Source organism: Oncorhynchus clarkii, chromosome 11 (assembly GCF_045791955.1).
Source record: "Oncorhynchus clarkii lewisi isolate Uvic-CL-2024 chromosome 11, UVic_Ocla_1.0, whole genome shotgun sequence".
NCBI lineage: Eukaryota > Metazoa > Chordata > Actinopteri > Salmoniformes > Salmonidae > Oncorhynchus > Oncorhynchus clarkii.
In genome coordinates, this window is record NC_092157.1 from 19,772,963 (window position 1) to 19,789,299 (window position 16,337).

At 45.2% G+C, this 16,337-nt stretch overlaps 1 protein-coding gene across 1 annotated transcript; it reads left to right on the forward strand.

Moving 5' to 3' along the window:
* The first annotated feature begins 1,610 nt into the window (after positions 1–1,610).
* On the forward strand, positions 1,611–15,925 carry LOC139420672 (chondrolectin). The gene is made up of 8 exons (XM_071170892.1): positions 1,611–1,843; positions 8,233–8,408; positions 8,579–8,772; positions 8,876–9,033; positions 9,645–9,695; positions 9,827–9,913; positions 10,101–10,197; positions 15,219–15,925. The coding sequence occupies exons 1-8, from the start codon at positions 1,744–1,746 to the stop codon at positions 15,301–15,303; spliced, it is 948 nt and encodes a 315-aa protein (XP_071026993.1). The 5' UTR covers positions 1,611–1,743; the 3' UTR covers positions 15,304–15,925.
* Positions 15,926–16,337: the final 412 nt, after the last annotated feature.

Genomic DNA, 16,337 nt, shown 5'->3' on the forward strand with positions numbered 1-16,337 from the left:
GGACCATAACAGCCTGGCTCCATATCGCTATAGCGACCAGATCAATACAACACAGAGAGAGAGGGCCTGTCTGCCAGACAATGTCATTGGCTATCATCATAACTATATGAAATTGTGGGAGAACAATATGAAAATCATTTCGATATTTGGGTCGTTCTACCAATTTGATGCCTTTTAAGAAGTGTGACTTGGTCCCAATTTTTTTTAGATTTCACCCAATTTTAACATTGTCATAAAGAGCACATTTAACGTAATAAAAACATGTTTCCCATCTCAAGGTTATCAATAAAAAAATTAAGTATATTAAGTGCCTATTAAGAGCCAAATCAAGTAACAGAGTTGACTGTAACAGGGTTGATGTTTCTTGTTAAATCAGCCATAAATCACCTTGTGACAGAGGGAATGGAAGCTTGTTGTGCGCAACAGGGAGTGGCAGTTGAATGCAAGCGTCACCAAAAATGTTTTATTGCTAAAACATTTCTAATCAGTCTATCTATGGGTAACAGGGTTGGTGTGTTATGCTCGACCCCTCAGTTCTCCACCACAAAACACCAGACAATGGTCAAGGAGAGTAGAACCAGCTCACCTGCTTTTACACCATGACTTGACTATTAGATGTTCAATGTTTCTTTAAAAATATATATTTTACATGCAATAGTTTCACTATATTAAATCCCTTAACAGAGTTCACCTTAAAATGAAGGACACATGTAAATGAATCACTAATCAAATGAAATGAATAGCAATCTTCAGAAATGACTTTGTCAAAGCAACAAAATAACTAGGGCTTTACAATGATGGTGTAAACCTGGAGACGTTGGGTTGAAATCTTCCTAGAAGTGACACAGGAATGACTGAGGGACATGTCAAAATGCTGAATTTATTCATATAAAAACAAATCTGATTTATATAATTATCCATGTGGTCTATATTAAAGCGTCATTCATTTAATATACAGGCTTTTAAAATTCAATATTGGTGCACAATTTCTAATTAAAGGGACATAAAAGGCACTCATTTAATGGAACAACCCATTTACCTCTGGTCTCAGGCCTGGCATGCTCTGGTCTCTGGCCTGGCATATTAGTATGCGTTTTTATTTTATTACTCTCCCAAGGCTCTGGTGTTTAGAGATAGTTTCCATCAATTTTGATTGGATTTAACAGTTCAAAGGGGGGGGGGGGGCTTAATCCTAATATTAGTTTATAATTTGACGCATTTGCTTAAAGTGTTCATGCAATTATATTCCATCTAATCTCAAGCATGCTATCAATGGATTTCGCACATATAGATTGGGGAGGGTGCGAGGCACGTGTCACGAGGCTAATTAAAAAGTCGGTGGGGCGCGAGGTGACAGCTGTGTGTGGTCGATCAGTTGCAGAGGGACTCAGCAACGAGAGAAGGAAAGGGAGGGGGATCAATAAGCGCGCCTGTGGGAGCCACTTTCGCTGTTTCACTGTCTCTGGTGGGCTGTCTGCACGAGGCAAGCCCCCGTTCTTAGAACATTTTCCGGTCCTCGAGCGCGTGAGGGTGCCGGTACGAATCCCATTAGAGCATCTTGCTCACTGAAAAGTAAAAACCGGACATTTGGGTGGAAACCATGACAACAGCAGAGACCGGAGACTGAGAGCAGAGTCGCAGTCAACAAACTGGCAGTAGACCGGTGAACTCTGATGTGAGCGAAGGATCTTTTTTATTTTTACAATACCATTTTTATTTCAAAGCTCTTTTTCTCTGTCAAGTATGAAATCATCGAAGAAGAGCGCGGAGCAGAATATCCTGAGAGTTCTATGCGGAGTGATGGTCATGGCCTCCAGCGGTCAGGGCGCAAGAGTTGTCAGTGGTAAGTTGATGATGTGATAACTTTTACGGTCAGTTTTTCACATATTGGTCTACTTTCAATGATCGTATAAAACAAATAAGCGTTATATAATAATAACATTTGAATATTGGTTGTATTTCTGTTATCTTCAAGATAAGAATAATCAAATAATAATTCCTTAACGATTCTCATCAAACAATAATCTCAACCATAACCTACCAGTAAAATGTTACCTTTTGTGACTAGGTTAAAGTTATAGGCCTATGGCTCATCATCATCATCATCATCATTATCATCATCATCATCATAACCACCACCACCACCATTATCATCATTAAAATTAGTTGGACATTTGTGAATTTTGTTAGGATTGGAAAATATAAATCAATCTATAAGATTAGGTTATCTGAGACAAAAAAAACATTTTCTCCACATGGAATCATGTTTTCTATTCCTTCCATTATTCATGTCAAAAATGTAATTACATGTTAACTGCTTCAGTTTAGCTTTTATTGCATTGCTACAGTTACAGATCTTGAGGTGTGTCACATGTGTGCATGTGCTTGCTTGCATACATGTGTATGAATGTGTGTGAGCCTGTTAGAGTTTGTTTACCCTGGAAACTGGATTTATTGGTTTTATTGACTGTAAAGATTGAGTCTATTTACTGTTCCTTCCCTCTGTGACTAAATGTGTCAGGGCCGTCGGTGTCATAGGGCAGGCAGCTGACTTAATATGTTTACATTCAAATCTGTTACATACTGTAGAGAGAGAACGAAGAGAGAGAGAGAGAGAGTCTTATAGTCAGACAGATGACAGATGGAGATAGTGAGAGGAGAGTGGACAACTTTTATTTCATTTTTGGTGAGATATGCCCCTCTTTAACCTAAAATGTCCTTACTAAGTGATTTAGTCTAAATAAATTGAAAAAGTGGCACAGAGGAGGGAGAAGACAGTGACAGAGGGAGAATCAGTGAGAGAGAGGGGTTGATGTTCCAAGATAGGGAAAGTGCAGAGGATGAAAAGGGGATGGGGGATGAAGGAGAGAAACAGAGGAAGAGGTGAAGGCAGATAAAGGAAGAGGTGAAGGCGGGTGAAGGAAGAGGTGAAGGACGAGGTGAAGGACGAGGTGAAGGAGGAGGTGAAGGAGGAGGTAAAGGACGAGGTGAAGGAAGAGGTGAAGGAAGAGGTGAAGGAAGAGGTGAAGGAGGAGGTGAAGGAAGAGGTGAAGGAGGAGGTGAAGGATGAGGTGAAGGAGGAGGTGAATAAAGGGGTGAAGAAGGAGGTGAAGGAAAAGATGGAGGTGAAGGAAGGGGTGAAGGAGGAGGTGAAGGAAGAGGTGAAGGAGGAGGTGAAGGAAGAGGTGAAGGAGGAGGTGAAGAAGGAGGTGAAGGAAGAGGTGAAGGAGGAGGTGAAGAAAGGGGTGAAGGAGGAGGTGAAGGAGGAGGTGAAGGAAAAGGTGAAGGAGGAGGTGAAGGAAGGGGTGAAAGAGGAGGTGAAGGAAGAGGAGGCTGTTAGAGGAAAAGAAAGGGAAAAACTGATGAAAATGTGGATCTGAAGAATCAGAGCAGAGGAGGCCGGATAGAGGGAACAAATGAATAAAGGAGAGAGAGCGAGAGACGAAGAAAGAAAGGGAGAAAGGAAAACGATGACGCTTTGGGTTGAGAAGAAGAATTTTGAGGTATCAGAACAGGAAGATGAGGCAGGATGGATGGAGGGAATGAACGAAGAGAGGAAGAAAGAGAGAAAGGAGGTGAAAATGCTGAGTCTGTTGGTCGTCTGTGCGCCCCGGTACCATTACTGGGTTCCAAAGTGATGATAGTGCAGATCTGATCTAGACCAGGCAGCCAATCATTTAAAGTACCTCCTGGCCACACTGCTAATGTTATTATTAGGCCTCTTTAACTGCCTGTGTATTAATCACTGGTATTATTCACTGATGCACGCATGCATGCATGCATACATGCATCACACTCACACTCACTCACACACACACACACACACACACACACACACACACACACACACACACACACACACACACACACACACACACACACACACACACACACACACACACACACACATTCGTGTACACACACACATTCGTGTACACACACACATGGTTTCAGTCCAGAATCTTGGCCAGATACTCCACTTTTCACCTACTTAACTGCCATCATAGAGCACAGCTTTATAATGCTGGATATTGTGTGCTGCATGTGTGAGATTATATTTGTGTGTATGTGTGTACCTGTGTGCGTGCATACTTGTGAAAGTACACGTGTCTACTCTGTGTTTGTGGGTATGTCTACTCTGTGTTTGTGTATAAGTACAGTACAGCATGACTGCTGCTCACTGTAAATGTCATATCAGTGTGTGAACACATCCAGTAAAAGTCTGTTTGTGAGCGGTAACAAGGCTGTTCTAGAAGTGGGCCTCCAGCCTACAGTGTGATCAGCAGCCCTGTTACTACAGTCAGTTAGCTAGAGTCACTTCCTGATTGACAGAGGATATTGACCACACTAGGAAAGTTTGACGGTAAATTCTAAGGGACTGAGAGGATGTGAATGCGATGACCACATCCTTTTGGCGAGAAGCCAAGAGTCGTTAAGGGTGTGTGTGTGGGAGGGGGTCGAGGGATTGTGTACAACTGATAAGTTCAATGGAGATGTTTGCATTCACTTAAGACCTTCAAACCACTTCTTAAGATCAACAGAGAGTCACTGAGGTGTAGTTATCACTAATATGAACGGATTTATAGATTGATAAATCAGTTGTTTGGTGAGGTGGTTGATTGACAGGTGGGTTGGTTGATTTGTGGACTGGTTGATTGACAGGTGGGTTGGTTAATTTGTGGACTTGTTGATGGATGTACTGACCGGCGGAGGGGCTGATTGGGTGTAGATACGGTAGTATGGTGGATTTACTGATCACTGATTAGATGATGGATGGTTTGTCAGATAGATGGAGGGAGGAAAAGACAAACACAGCCACGGCCACAGGAATGAGTAGAGAACAAGGAAGTAGCTTGTTTTTGAAACTGTGGTGGAACCATTACTTGATGGCATTGGCTGTATTACTGGCATACTGAACTGAAAATCTCATGTAAATTACTATATGTTACGTAGTCTGTCCACATTAGATTACCGGCATACAGTAGATGCTTAAATTGACTCCTATTGCACACAACTGACACAGATAGATTTGACATAATTGTTAATTGATTAATTAATCAACCCTTATGTAAATTGTCTACTTACAATTAGGGCTGTGACGGTGATGGAATTTAGTATGACGGTATTTGGCCAGCCAAGTGACCGCGGTCACTGTAATAATCGTTTGAATATACTTATTTTTTGAAGACGCACATTTTTCGGCTCTCCTCCACTCCTGACTGCATGTGCTGCCATAGGAATAGAAGGACCCATTCGAGTCAGTGATAGCATAGTGAGTGGACTGGTGGCCATTGCGTTGAGCACAGTAGGAAGTAAAAGCAGGAAGAAAAAGCAGGAAGTGTACCCATCAATATGTGCTGTGATTTTTTGATTCAACTCAAGTAACATTACAAAAAATACATTCTATGGCCTGTGCCACATACGTTAACATCATCTGAATTAACATTCTAGGGCTGTTGCGGTGACAGTATTACCACCACACCGGCGGTCATGAGTCATGACGGCAGTCAAATTCCATGTGACCGTTTAGTCACGGTAATTTGGCTTCTCCAAGCTCTGATGCTGCTGAAGGTCTTTTATAGCCTATCAAACTTGCTAACTGCCTGGTACTCAGCACTCTATTATCCTTCTAATCACTCGGGCATATACCTGGCTGAAATGAAAATAAACCACGGAAAAAGCATCCTCCATTCACTATTTAAATGCCTAGATGACATGTATTTTCCCCCTTCCCGTTTTGAGACAGGTGCATGATAATGGTCCATTCTAAATCAAAACTAATTTCACACATATATTATTTAATATATGTGTATATAGTATATTATATGATTTACTATATATTAAAACAAGAATAGTCTGACGGGTGACAATATTAGCCTATCACTTGTGAATGATGCCCAGTTTGTGCAGTAAGACAAAAAACAGTGCATCACTTCCCCCCCCCCGACTTTTTCAAATCATAGTCGCACACCTCAGCCCATAGGCCTATATGTTTTGTTTGTGTATTTAAAATGTTTTACCCCCTTTTTCTCCCCAATTTCATGGCATTCAATTGTTAGTAGTTACTGTCTTGTCTCATCGTTACAACTCCCATACGGGCTCGGGAGAGACGAAGGTCGAGAGTCATGCGTCCCCCGAAACACAACCCAACTAAGCCGCACTGCTTCTGAACACAGTGTGCATCCAACCCGGAAGCCAGCCGCACCAATGCGTCGGAGGAAACACCCGTACACCTGGCGAACTGGTCAGCGTGCACTGCGCCCGGCCTGCCACAGGAGTCGCTAGTGCGCAATGAGACAAGGATATCCCTACCGGCCAAACCCTCCCTAACCCTTGACGACGCTAGGCCAATTGTGCGTCGTCTCATGGACCTCCCGGTCGCGGGTGCTCAGCTAGCACTGCGATGCAGAGTCTTAGAATGGACGTCACCCGGGAGGCCAGGCCTATATGTAGTGAAAAGGTTTGTATCACAACTAATTCTTAAAATGAAGCACATTAATCCACTTGACAAGGGGCGTGAGTTTCAAGTTTGGGGAAGATCATTTTCACCATAAAAATACACCTTTATAATAAAAGCCATACATGCATAATCGCATTTGCGGTCACTTTTGAGATTTGAGTTTTCCCGCTAATTGATTGCATTTTGGAACATTTGAGCTTATGCCGTGTGCGCATTGCTGCACTTATAATGTGAAGAAATAGCCTAATAGTTTATGAACATTTTAAGCTAATAGTTCTGATCCGTTGCATCAGCCTCATTGCTTTTAAAATGTTTTTTTGATGCTAGTGATTGTATTAATTTGGGATCTATCCCATCCCACAACTGTCCCAGACAATGCTTGGAATATTTATTTCTCGTACAGAATAGAATAGGTCAACTATTTGTACTACGGTGGATAGTAGATTGACATAGGCTAGTGCTTTTGCTGTCTGTTAGACCTACTCATCTTGTTGGCTGACAAAGGAAATGTGGACAGTTCTTCCAATATCTTCAATATGCGCCTCGGAATTGACCAAGAACGCACGCATGTGCGTCTTCACTTGTAGCCCGTGAGAAGGACCCGATCATGTGATGGGCATTAGCTAATAAGAATTGAGATATCTCAGACAGTCATGTGAGTGAGAGCTGCTTCGGAGCACACAGCCGGGAGAAGGGAATTATAATTATTAGATTTGGCCCAAGGGCACAATGGCCACTGACCGCAAAAGGTATGGATTTTTTTATGGGGCATTACGGCCAAGCAAAGGGGATGCCGCCAGGAAATTCAAGGCATTATCAAGTGTTTGTCAAATTGTGAATGAGAGACTGATGAAGTGTGTACAGGCTGCACAAAATAACAAAGCAAAGCTCATGCCTTTCATGCAACTCTTTTCAAATCATCATTAGAGTCACATCATGCAGCCTTAGAATGTATTAAAATCTAAACATATAGCCCAGCGTAACTCTAAATTAAGCAGATAGGAGTACCTGTTTCTTTTTTAACTGCTCCACAAAGAATAGCCGCATGTGTGCACTCCCTCCAATCCTTTGGAGAAAATATTATTTTAATTTTATTCAGCTATTGTATTCTTCGTACTATAAAATAATATAAAATAATGCCACGGAATTCTAAGCAAATCTTGTTTACTAAATGAACTAGTGTAGCCCACAGCCATATGGCATAGCCAGATCAGGGCCTAACATAAGGATAACTCACAGTATGCTATTCTGTTAATCTGAAATAGACTACATTTTCTTCATGTCATATTTCTTTAGACCTGTCTAAAATAAGTTATGGATTTATTGTGATGGTGTAGGCTATTTTAAATGGATTTATTATACTTTTTTTTTTAAATGTAGATGTTCCAACGGTCTGCATCAGTGGCTTGTAGGCATGGAAGTAAGGAGATGCTAAATGTATTTATGTCAATTACCTTGAGACCGGCAGTTATTTGCTTGACAATCACCAGCTAACAAAGTTTCATGACCGTCACAGCCCTATAACATTCCCATGAACATTTTTGCATCACAATACCAGGCAGCAATTTCGAGTGTACCCATGATTTTACCAGTCAATTAGCCAGAGGTTCCAAGACCCTTCTATTCATTCTATTTCTATGTGTGCTGCTGATGCAGGGGGGGGGGGGGGCATTCCGATCTTCATCCATAACCGTCGGTTACGTGGTTAGAAGGTAATTGTGCGAGCCCTACATGCAATCAATGGATAGATTGATGATCTCATTTGCCTCCAGGTCAGACAGTGTGTCAGGGAGGGGAGGAGCATCCATGCTATAAGATCGCCTACTTCCGGGAAATGACCAGCCGGATTGCATTCAGCGAGGCCAGAAAGGCATGTGAGATGGACGGAGGGTCGTTGCTGAGTGTAGAGAGCGCTGCGGAGCAGAGACACATAGAACACCTGCTACAGGTCAGTGTATGTGTGTGTGTGTGTGTGTGTGTGTGAGTTTGCACTAGTGTGTGTGACAGTACAAACAACAACACCAAAAACACCTCCTCAAAGTGCTCCAATCATGAACTTGTTAATATATTTCTTATTTACTTATAATATACTTACAATACATATATTATTTCTTACAGGAGCTTCGGACCTCCTCAACAGGAGCAGGGACAGAAACGGCGGAAGGAGCAGGTACCGGTAATGGAGGAATAGCAGACGGTGATTTCTGGATCGGGCTGATGAGGACAGAAGGAGAACACACACAGGAAAACGGCGGCTTCGCCTCCTGTCCTGACCTCTACCTCTGGACCGATGGGAGCGTGTCCCAATTCAGGTGTGTATGTTTCACACAGCAACTGTTACTTTGGTGAGGCTTTTGTGTATGTCTGTGTTTTAATTTGAATATGTGTATTATTGTGTGTGATTGTGTGTGTTAGGAACTGGTATTTTGACGAGCCGTCGTGCGGAGGGGAGGCGTGTGTAGTGATGTACCACCAGCCTACAGCGCTCCACGGGCTGGGCGGGGCCTACATGTACCAGTGGAATGATGACAGGTGCAACATGAAGCACAACTTCATCTGCAAGTACGAACCAGGTACGCAGCATCACACAGGTACACAGCATCACACAGGTACACAGCATCACACAGCTACGCAGCATCACACAGGTACACAACATCACACAGGTATGCAGTATCACACAGGTACTCAGCATCACACAGGTACGCAGCATCACACAGGTACTCAGCATCACACAGGTACTCAGCATCACACAGGTACGCAGCATCACACAGGTACTCAGCATCACACAGGTACGCAGCATCACACAGGTACTCAGCATCACACAGGTAGAAGGCATCACACAGGTATGCAGCATCACACAGGTACTCAGCATCACACAGGTAGAAGGCATCACACAGGTGTGCAGCATCACACAGGTACGCAGCATCACACAGGTACGCAAATGTCACGGCAGATGAGATGAGTTCTGTGTGTTTTGTGGAGTGTTCTATACGTTTCCCTTTTAAAAGGTTGTTATATATATTTTTTAAATTATTATTATTATTATTTATTCTTTTTTTTTATCCCAATTTTGTGATATCCAATTGCGATCCAATTGTGTTTTAGCCTGGTAAAACATTACACTAACAGAAATGCATATCAGTTTTGTTTAATCAAGTTTTTTCTGATTCTGATGTTGATCCAGAGAGCCGTCTGGGGAAGGAGCAGGGGGACAGGCCTGGAGCTCGTGACCCAGGTGAGGAGGCACACACTGGGGCATAGCCTGGCCACATCAGCCCCACTCCTGGAGGTCAGCATGGTTGACTGCATGAGGGTATCAGTTAGTATATCTCTTTTTGATTTAGTATCTTTGTGTGTCCGTCCCAGATGTGGCGGTGGTGCAGGCAGATGAGGTCAAACAATCCGGACCAAGTGAGGACGACGCCCCACATGTAGTCATAGCTGGATCCTCAGGTGAGAGGTGGAGGTGAGACAGGTGGAGGTGAGACAGGGAGGTGAGACAATTAAATGGTATGGCAGGACACCAGAAAGTGAGACGTGGTGTAGCGATGATATGGAATGTAAGACAGTGTTTAAATAGAGTGCAATTACTGAAATAGCCTCTCTGGAGCTCCATCTCTGCTCTATCCTCCTTCTGCAGGTATGCTGCTGGTTTATGTAATCATCCCCACCATCCCTCTGCTACTGCTCATCCTGGTGGCTTCTGGGACTTGCTGTTTCCAGATGTTTAGTAAGAGGTGAGACACGACATACCACTGCAACAACAAAAACTACAACTCCCTATGGTACAACACAACTGAACACACTAAGTCCCCGGAGTCCCCAGTACTGCCTTACTGATAACAACTTCACTAAAATATCAATCTATGATCCTCATACAAACCAATCATATAATATTCTCTTATACTGTATACTCCTCTTTCTCTCATTTTCAATCACACTTACACTCCCATCAACTCTCTTTTTGAAATTCCTTGAATTGGCATACTCAAAATTAATCAGAGAAACAGCTCAATCTCTGAACCCTACCCCCCCTGTTCATCCACTAATGGATGGGTCCAGTCCCCCCGTCCCTGTGCTGTGATGGATGGGTCTGGGCTGTAATTGTTTGGTAAGAACAGTGCTTACTCAGTCATAATCACTGGCATAACACAAGGACGCCTTGTTAGCAAAGAGTCATTTAGCATAACAGCCCTGGCCACTGGCTCAGCCCTCTGTCATTAATTATTATTGTGATTGTGTGTAGGCGATGTGTGTGTGTGTGTGTTACCCTACTCTGGCAACAGATAGGGTAACAAAGTCTATGATTTCTGGGTCGATAACTGGGCCCGTCGATGGTGTTCCTACAATAACCAAAGTGCAACTCCAGCACATTGTATAATGCCAACCAACCTCCCAACCCCGCTACTGTGACTTTACATCTCCTATACAGACACTCCCAGCTCTCCTCTGCCTTGATTGGGCAGCAACTTAGTTTTTTCTTATTTATCCAGTTTAGTATCGCTGTCCGTCTGATTTGATGTGTATTTAAAAGTGGTGTAAAGTACTTGAAGTAAAAATACTTGAAAGAACTACTTCAGTCATTTTTGGGGGTATCTGTACTTTACTATTTATATTTTTGCCAACTTTATTTTTTACTTCACTACATCCAAATGTTGAATTTTTTTTACACCCAAAAGTACTTGTTACATTTTGAATGCTTAGAAGGACAGGACAATTGTCTAATTGACACACTTATCAAGAGAACTTCCTTGGTCATCCCTACTGCCACTGATCTTGCGGACTCATTAAACACAAACGCTCATTAAACACAATTCTTCATTTGTAAATTAATGTCTGAGTGTTGGAGTGTGCTTCTGGCTATCCGTAAATTAAAACAAGAAAATTGTGCTGTCTGGTTTGCTTAATGTAAGGAATTTGAATTGATTTATACTTTTACATTTGATACTTATGTATATTTTAGCAATTACATTTACATTTGATACTTAAGTATATTTAAACCAAATACTTTTAGAATTTTACTCAAGTAGTATTTTACTGGGTGACTTTCACTTTTACTTGAGTCATTTTCTTTTAAGGTATCTTTACTTTTACTCAAGTATGACAATTGGGTACTTTTCCACCACTGGTTTTTAACATATTTCCGATAGCTGGGGAACTGAGAGGGAATCTACAGACAGAGACCAGTAAATCACGCCTCTGACTCCTGCCTGCCGCAGTAAAATTCTTCCTGAAACGCCCCCAAAGCCTTAACGCGGCTAGAAGGGATCAAGTCAAAAGTTGAAATGTTTTGCATTTAACCTAATTATCCTAACCTGCTACATTAATTCTCCTAACCTGCTAAGTTAATTATCCTAACCTGCTAAGTTAATTATCCTAACCTGCTAAGTTAATTATCCTAACCTGCTACATTAATTCTCCTAATGTCACGTTCTGACCTCTATTTCCTTTGTTTTGCATTTATTTAGTATGGTCAGGGCGTGAGTTGGGTGGGCAGTCTATGTTTGTTTTTCTATGTTTTGGGGCAGTTCTATGTTTTCGGCCTAGTATGGTTCTCAATCAGAGGCAGGTGTCATTAGTTGTCTCTGATTGAGAATCATACTTAGGTAGCCTGGGTTTCACTGTTTGTTTGTGGGTGATTGTTCCTGTCTTTGTGTAGTGTTCACCAGATAGGCTGTATTAGGTTTTGAGTTCTCACGTTTCTTGTTTTTTCGTTAGTTTGTTCATGTATAGTGTCGTAATAAAATACAATGAACAACCACCACGCTGCGCTTTGGTCCGCCTCTACTTCACAAGAGGAGAATCGTTATAGAATCACCCACCACAACAGGACCAAGCGGTGTGGTAATGGGCAACGGAAAAAGCAGCAGCAGGAGCAGCGCGAGGAGGTATGGACATGGGAGGACGAATTAGACGGAAGAGGACCCTGGGCTCAGCCAGGAGAATATCGCCGTCCCAAAGAAGAACTGGAGGCGGCGAAAGCGGAGAGGCGCTGGTATGAGGAGGCAGCGCGGCGTCGTGGATGGAAGCCCGGGAGTCAGCCCCAAAAATTTATTGGGGGGGGGCTAACAGGGAGTATGGCTACGCCAGGTAGGAGACCTGAGCCAACTTCCTGTGGTTACCGGGGGGCTAGAGAGACCGGGCAGGCACCGTGTTATGCTGTGGAGCGCACGGTGTCCCCAGTGCGGGTGCACAGCCCGGTGCGGTACATTCCAGCTCCGCGTATCGGCCGGGCTAGAGTGGGCATCGAGCCAAGTGCCATGAAGCCGGCTCTACGCATCTGGTCTCCAGTGCGTCTCCTTGGGCCGGCTTACATGGCACCAGCCTTGCGCACGGTGTCCCCGGTTCGCCTGCATAGCCCAGTGCGGGCTATTCCACCTCGCCGCACTGGCAGGGCGACCGGGACCATTCAACCGGGTAAGGTTGGGCAAGCTCGGTGCTCAAGAGCTCCAGTGCGCCTGCACGGCCCGGTCTATCCGTCACCACCTCCACACCCCAGCCCTCCGGTGGCAGCTCCCCGTACCAGGCTGTCTCTCCGGCCCATCCGTCCAGAGCCTTCCTCCTCTCCAGCGCTGCCGGAGTCTCCCGTCTGTCCGGCGCCTCTGCCGGGGTCTCCCGTCTGTCCGGCGCCTCTGCCGGAGCCTCCCGCCTGTCCGGCGCCTCTGCCGGAGCCTCCCGCCTGTCCGGAGCCTCCCGCCTGTCCGGCGCCTCTGCCGGAGCCTCCCGCCTCTCCGGCGCTACCAGAGCCTTCCTCCTCTCCAGCGCTGCTGGAGTCTCCCGCCTGTTCGGCGCTAGGAGAGCTACTCAGCCCAGCGTTGCCGGAGCTTCCCGTCTGCCCAGCGCCATCTGAGCTTCCCGTCTGCCCAGCGCCAGCGCCGCCCGTCTGCCCAACGCCGCCAGCGCCGCCCTTCTGCCCAGCGCCGACAGCGCCGCCCGTCTGCCCAGCGCCGCCAGTGCCGCCCGTCTGCCCAACGCCGCCAGCGCCGCCCGTCTGCCCAGAGCCGCCAGTGCCGCCCGTCTGCCCAGCGCCGCCAGTGCCGCCCGTCTGCCCAGCGCCGCCAGTGCCGCCCGTCTGCCCAGCGCCGCCAGTGCCGCCCGTCTGCCAGGAGCCGCCAATGCCGCCCGTCAGCCAGGAGCCGCCAGTGCCGCCCGTCAGCCAGGGGCCGCCCGTCAGCCAGTGGCCGCCAGTGCCGCCAGTCAGCCAGGGGCCGCCAGTGCCGCCAGTCAACCAGGGGCCGCCAGTCAGCCAGGGGCCGCCAGTGCCGCCAGTCAGCCAGGGGCCGCTAGAGCCCCTCCGCCCGGAGCAGCTGCCCCTCTGTCCCGAGCAGCTGCCCCTCTGTCCCGAGCTGCTGCCGCCCCTCTGTCCCGAGCTGCTGCCGCCCCTCGGTCCCGAGCAGCTGCCGCCCCTCTGTCCCGAGCTGCTGCCGCCCCTCTGTCCCGAGCAGCTGCCGCCCCTCTGTCCCGAACAGCTGCTTCACCTCTGTCCCGAGCTGCCCCTCTGTCCCAAGCAGCCCCTCTGTCCAGTGGGGTCATTGAGAGGGGTGGGCATGGTGAGTAAGCCACGGAGGCGGACAATAAGGCGGACTAAGACAATGGCGAAGTGGGGTCCGCGTCCCGCGCCAGAGCCGCCACCGTGGACAGACGCCCACCCAGACCCTCCTCTATAGGTCAAGGTTTTGCGGCCGGAGTCCGCACCTTTGGGGGGGGGTACTGTCACGTTCTGACCTCTATTTCCTTTGTTTTGCATTTATTTAGTATGGTCAGGGCGTGAGTTGGGTGGGCAGTCTATGTTTGTTTTTCTATGTTTTGGGGCAGTTCTATGTTTTCGGCCTAGTATGGTTCTCAATCAGAGGCAGGTGTCATTAGTTGTCTCTGATTGAGAATCATACTTAGGTAGCCTGGGTTTCACTGTTTGTTTGTGGGTGATTGTTCCTGTCTTTGTGTAGTGTTCACCAGATAGGCTGTATTAGGTTTTGAGTTCTCACGTTTCTTGTTTTTTCGTTAGTTTGTTCATGTATAGTGTCGTAATAAAATACAATGAACAACCACCACGCTGCGCTTTGGTCCGCCTCTACTTCACAAGAGGAGAATCGTTACACCTAACCTGCTAAGTTAATTATCCTAACCTGCTACATTAATTCTCCTAACCTGCTAAGTTAATTATCCTAACCTGCTACATTAATTATCCTAACCTGCTAAGTTAATTATCCTAACCTGCTACATTAATTATCCTAACCTGCTAAGTTAATTATTCTAACCTGCTATGGTAATTATTATAACCTGCTTCGTTAATTATTATAACCTGCTTCGTTAATTATTATAACCTGCTTCGTTAATTATTCTAACCTGCTTCGTTAATTATTCTAACCTGCTTCGTTAATGTTTCTAACCTGCTACAAAAAGTCAAATCTGATGTTAATCTGATTTGACGCTAGGGTCATGGCCCTTCTAGCCATGACCCTAGCACGTGCGAGGTCTCTCCTTTACAACAGGCGACACACTTGAACCTACAACACGACAAACGCGATCTGAGGAAATATGAGTTATGAGGAGTTATGAGTAGGCAAGGATCCAGAGTTTTATCGCTGGGTATGGCTGGCACAGAAGTGTTTGTGTGAGCAACAGCTCTCGTGTTTAACACACACACACACACACGTACACACAGTTTTGTTTTACGATTCATCTGTGGTTCTACTGTTCTAATTTAGTTTTGTTCTACTATTGTTCATTCTGTTTCCATTGTTTTTATTTCATAAAGCAAACCACGGACCAAAACCAGTGTTAACCACCAATCAACGCTCTGGATCTCCAAGACACCCAAGACAGACAGCATGGAAGTATGAATGGCAGGTTACATCACAAACCAGATAAACAGATTAGGCAGAACTAACTGAATGATACCTCTGTTTCCCTCATACTATCCTTGTTCCAAATACATCTTACTATCCACCTCAACCAATGACCTGCTCTCCTCTTCTGCATTTCCTTTGTTCAATTTGTTCATGTCTCCACCGCTCTGAGTTTTTCCTTATTTCCTTTCTCCTCCCCTCCACCCCTCCCGTCCTGTCCTCCTGTTAATGTGTTCCTGCAAACAAAAATGAAACGACTTAATGGATAATTTGGCAATCCTCGTACCTATCTGATATCAAGGTAAACCTACTGCTGCTGATATCAAGGTATACCTGCTGCTGTTGCCAGGGAGTTTCTGCTGGAATCCCAGTGTCTGTACGCATGCGTGAGTGTGAGCATGCTACCTTGTGTGTACACTAATGTGTGTGTGTGTTACACTAATTGGTTCCAAACAGAGGAAGTAATTAACTATCAGTAATTAAGGGTGGTGCGAGGGGGACCCTGATAAAACAAGGAATTGAACCATCCCCTGTGACCAGGAATAGGGTCAGAGCCACTTAACACATCACACAGATTTACTCCTGAAGAGCAGCACACAGTGAGGTGTAAGAGAGGAGGGAGAGCGGGGAGAGGAGGGAGAGGAGGGAGTGGGGGAAAAGAGGAACATTTAAGGGATTTAAGGGATAAAAAGATTTCCATTATCCAATCTAATTGAATGCATAATGCCAGTAAATATCTCATGGATGAAACAGTCAGTATTTATCCAATATTTATCACCGCCTGATATGAATACTGTAAGTGCAGTTTTGTGCATGTTACATGGTCTACAATGTTATATTTTATATTCCGTATAAGCATTGTCTAATGTGAGAGATTATCCACCTGGCTAAATATTGATACATGCCATACATCTCAACTTATCCTCAGATTGTCCTATGTTATTGCTTTTATATGATGGAATATATGAGAGTACTACATGTGTTTTCTTTCAAAGGCAAACACACGTGTAGCACGCTCAACCATTGAA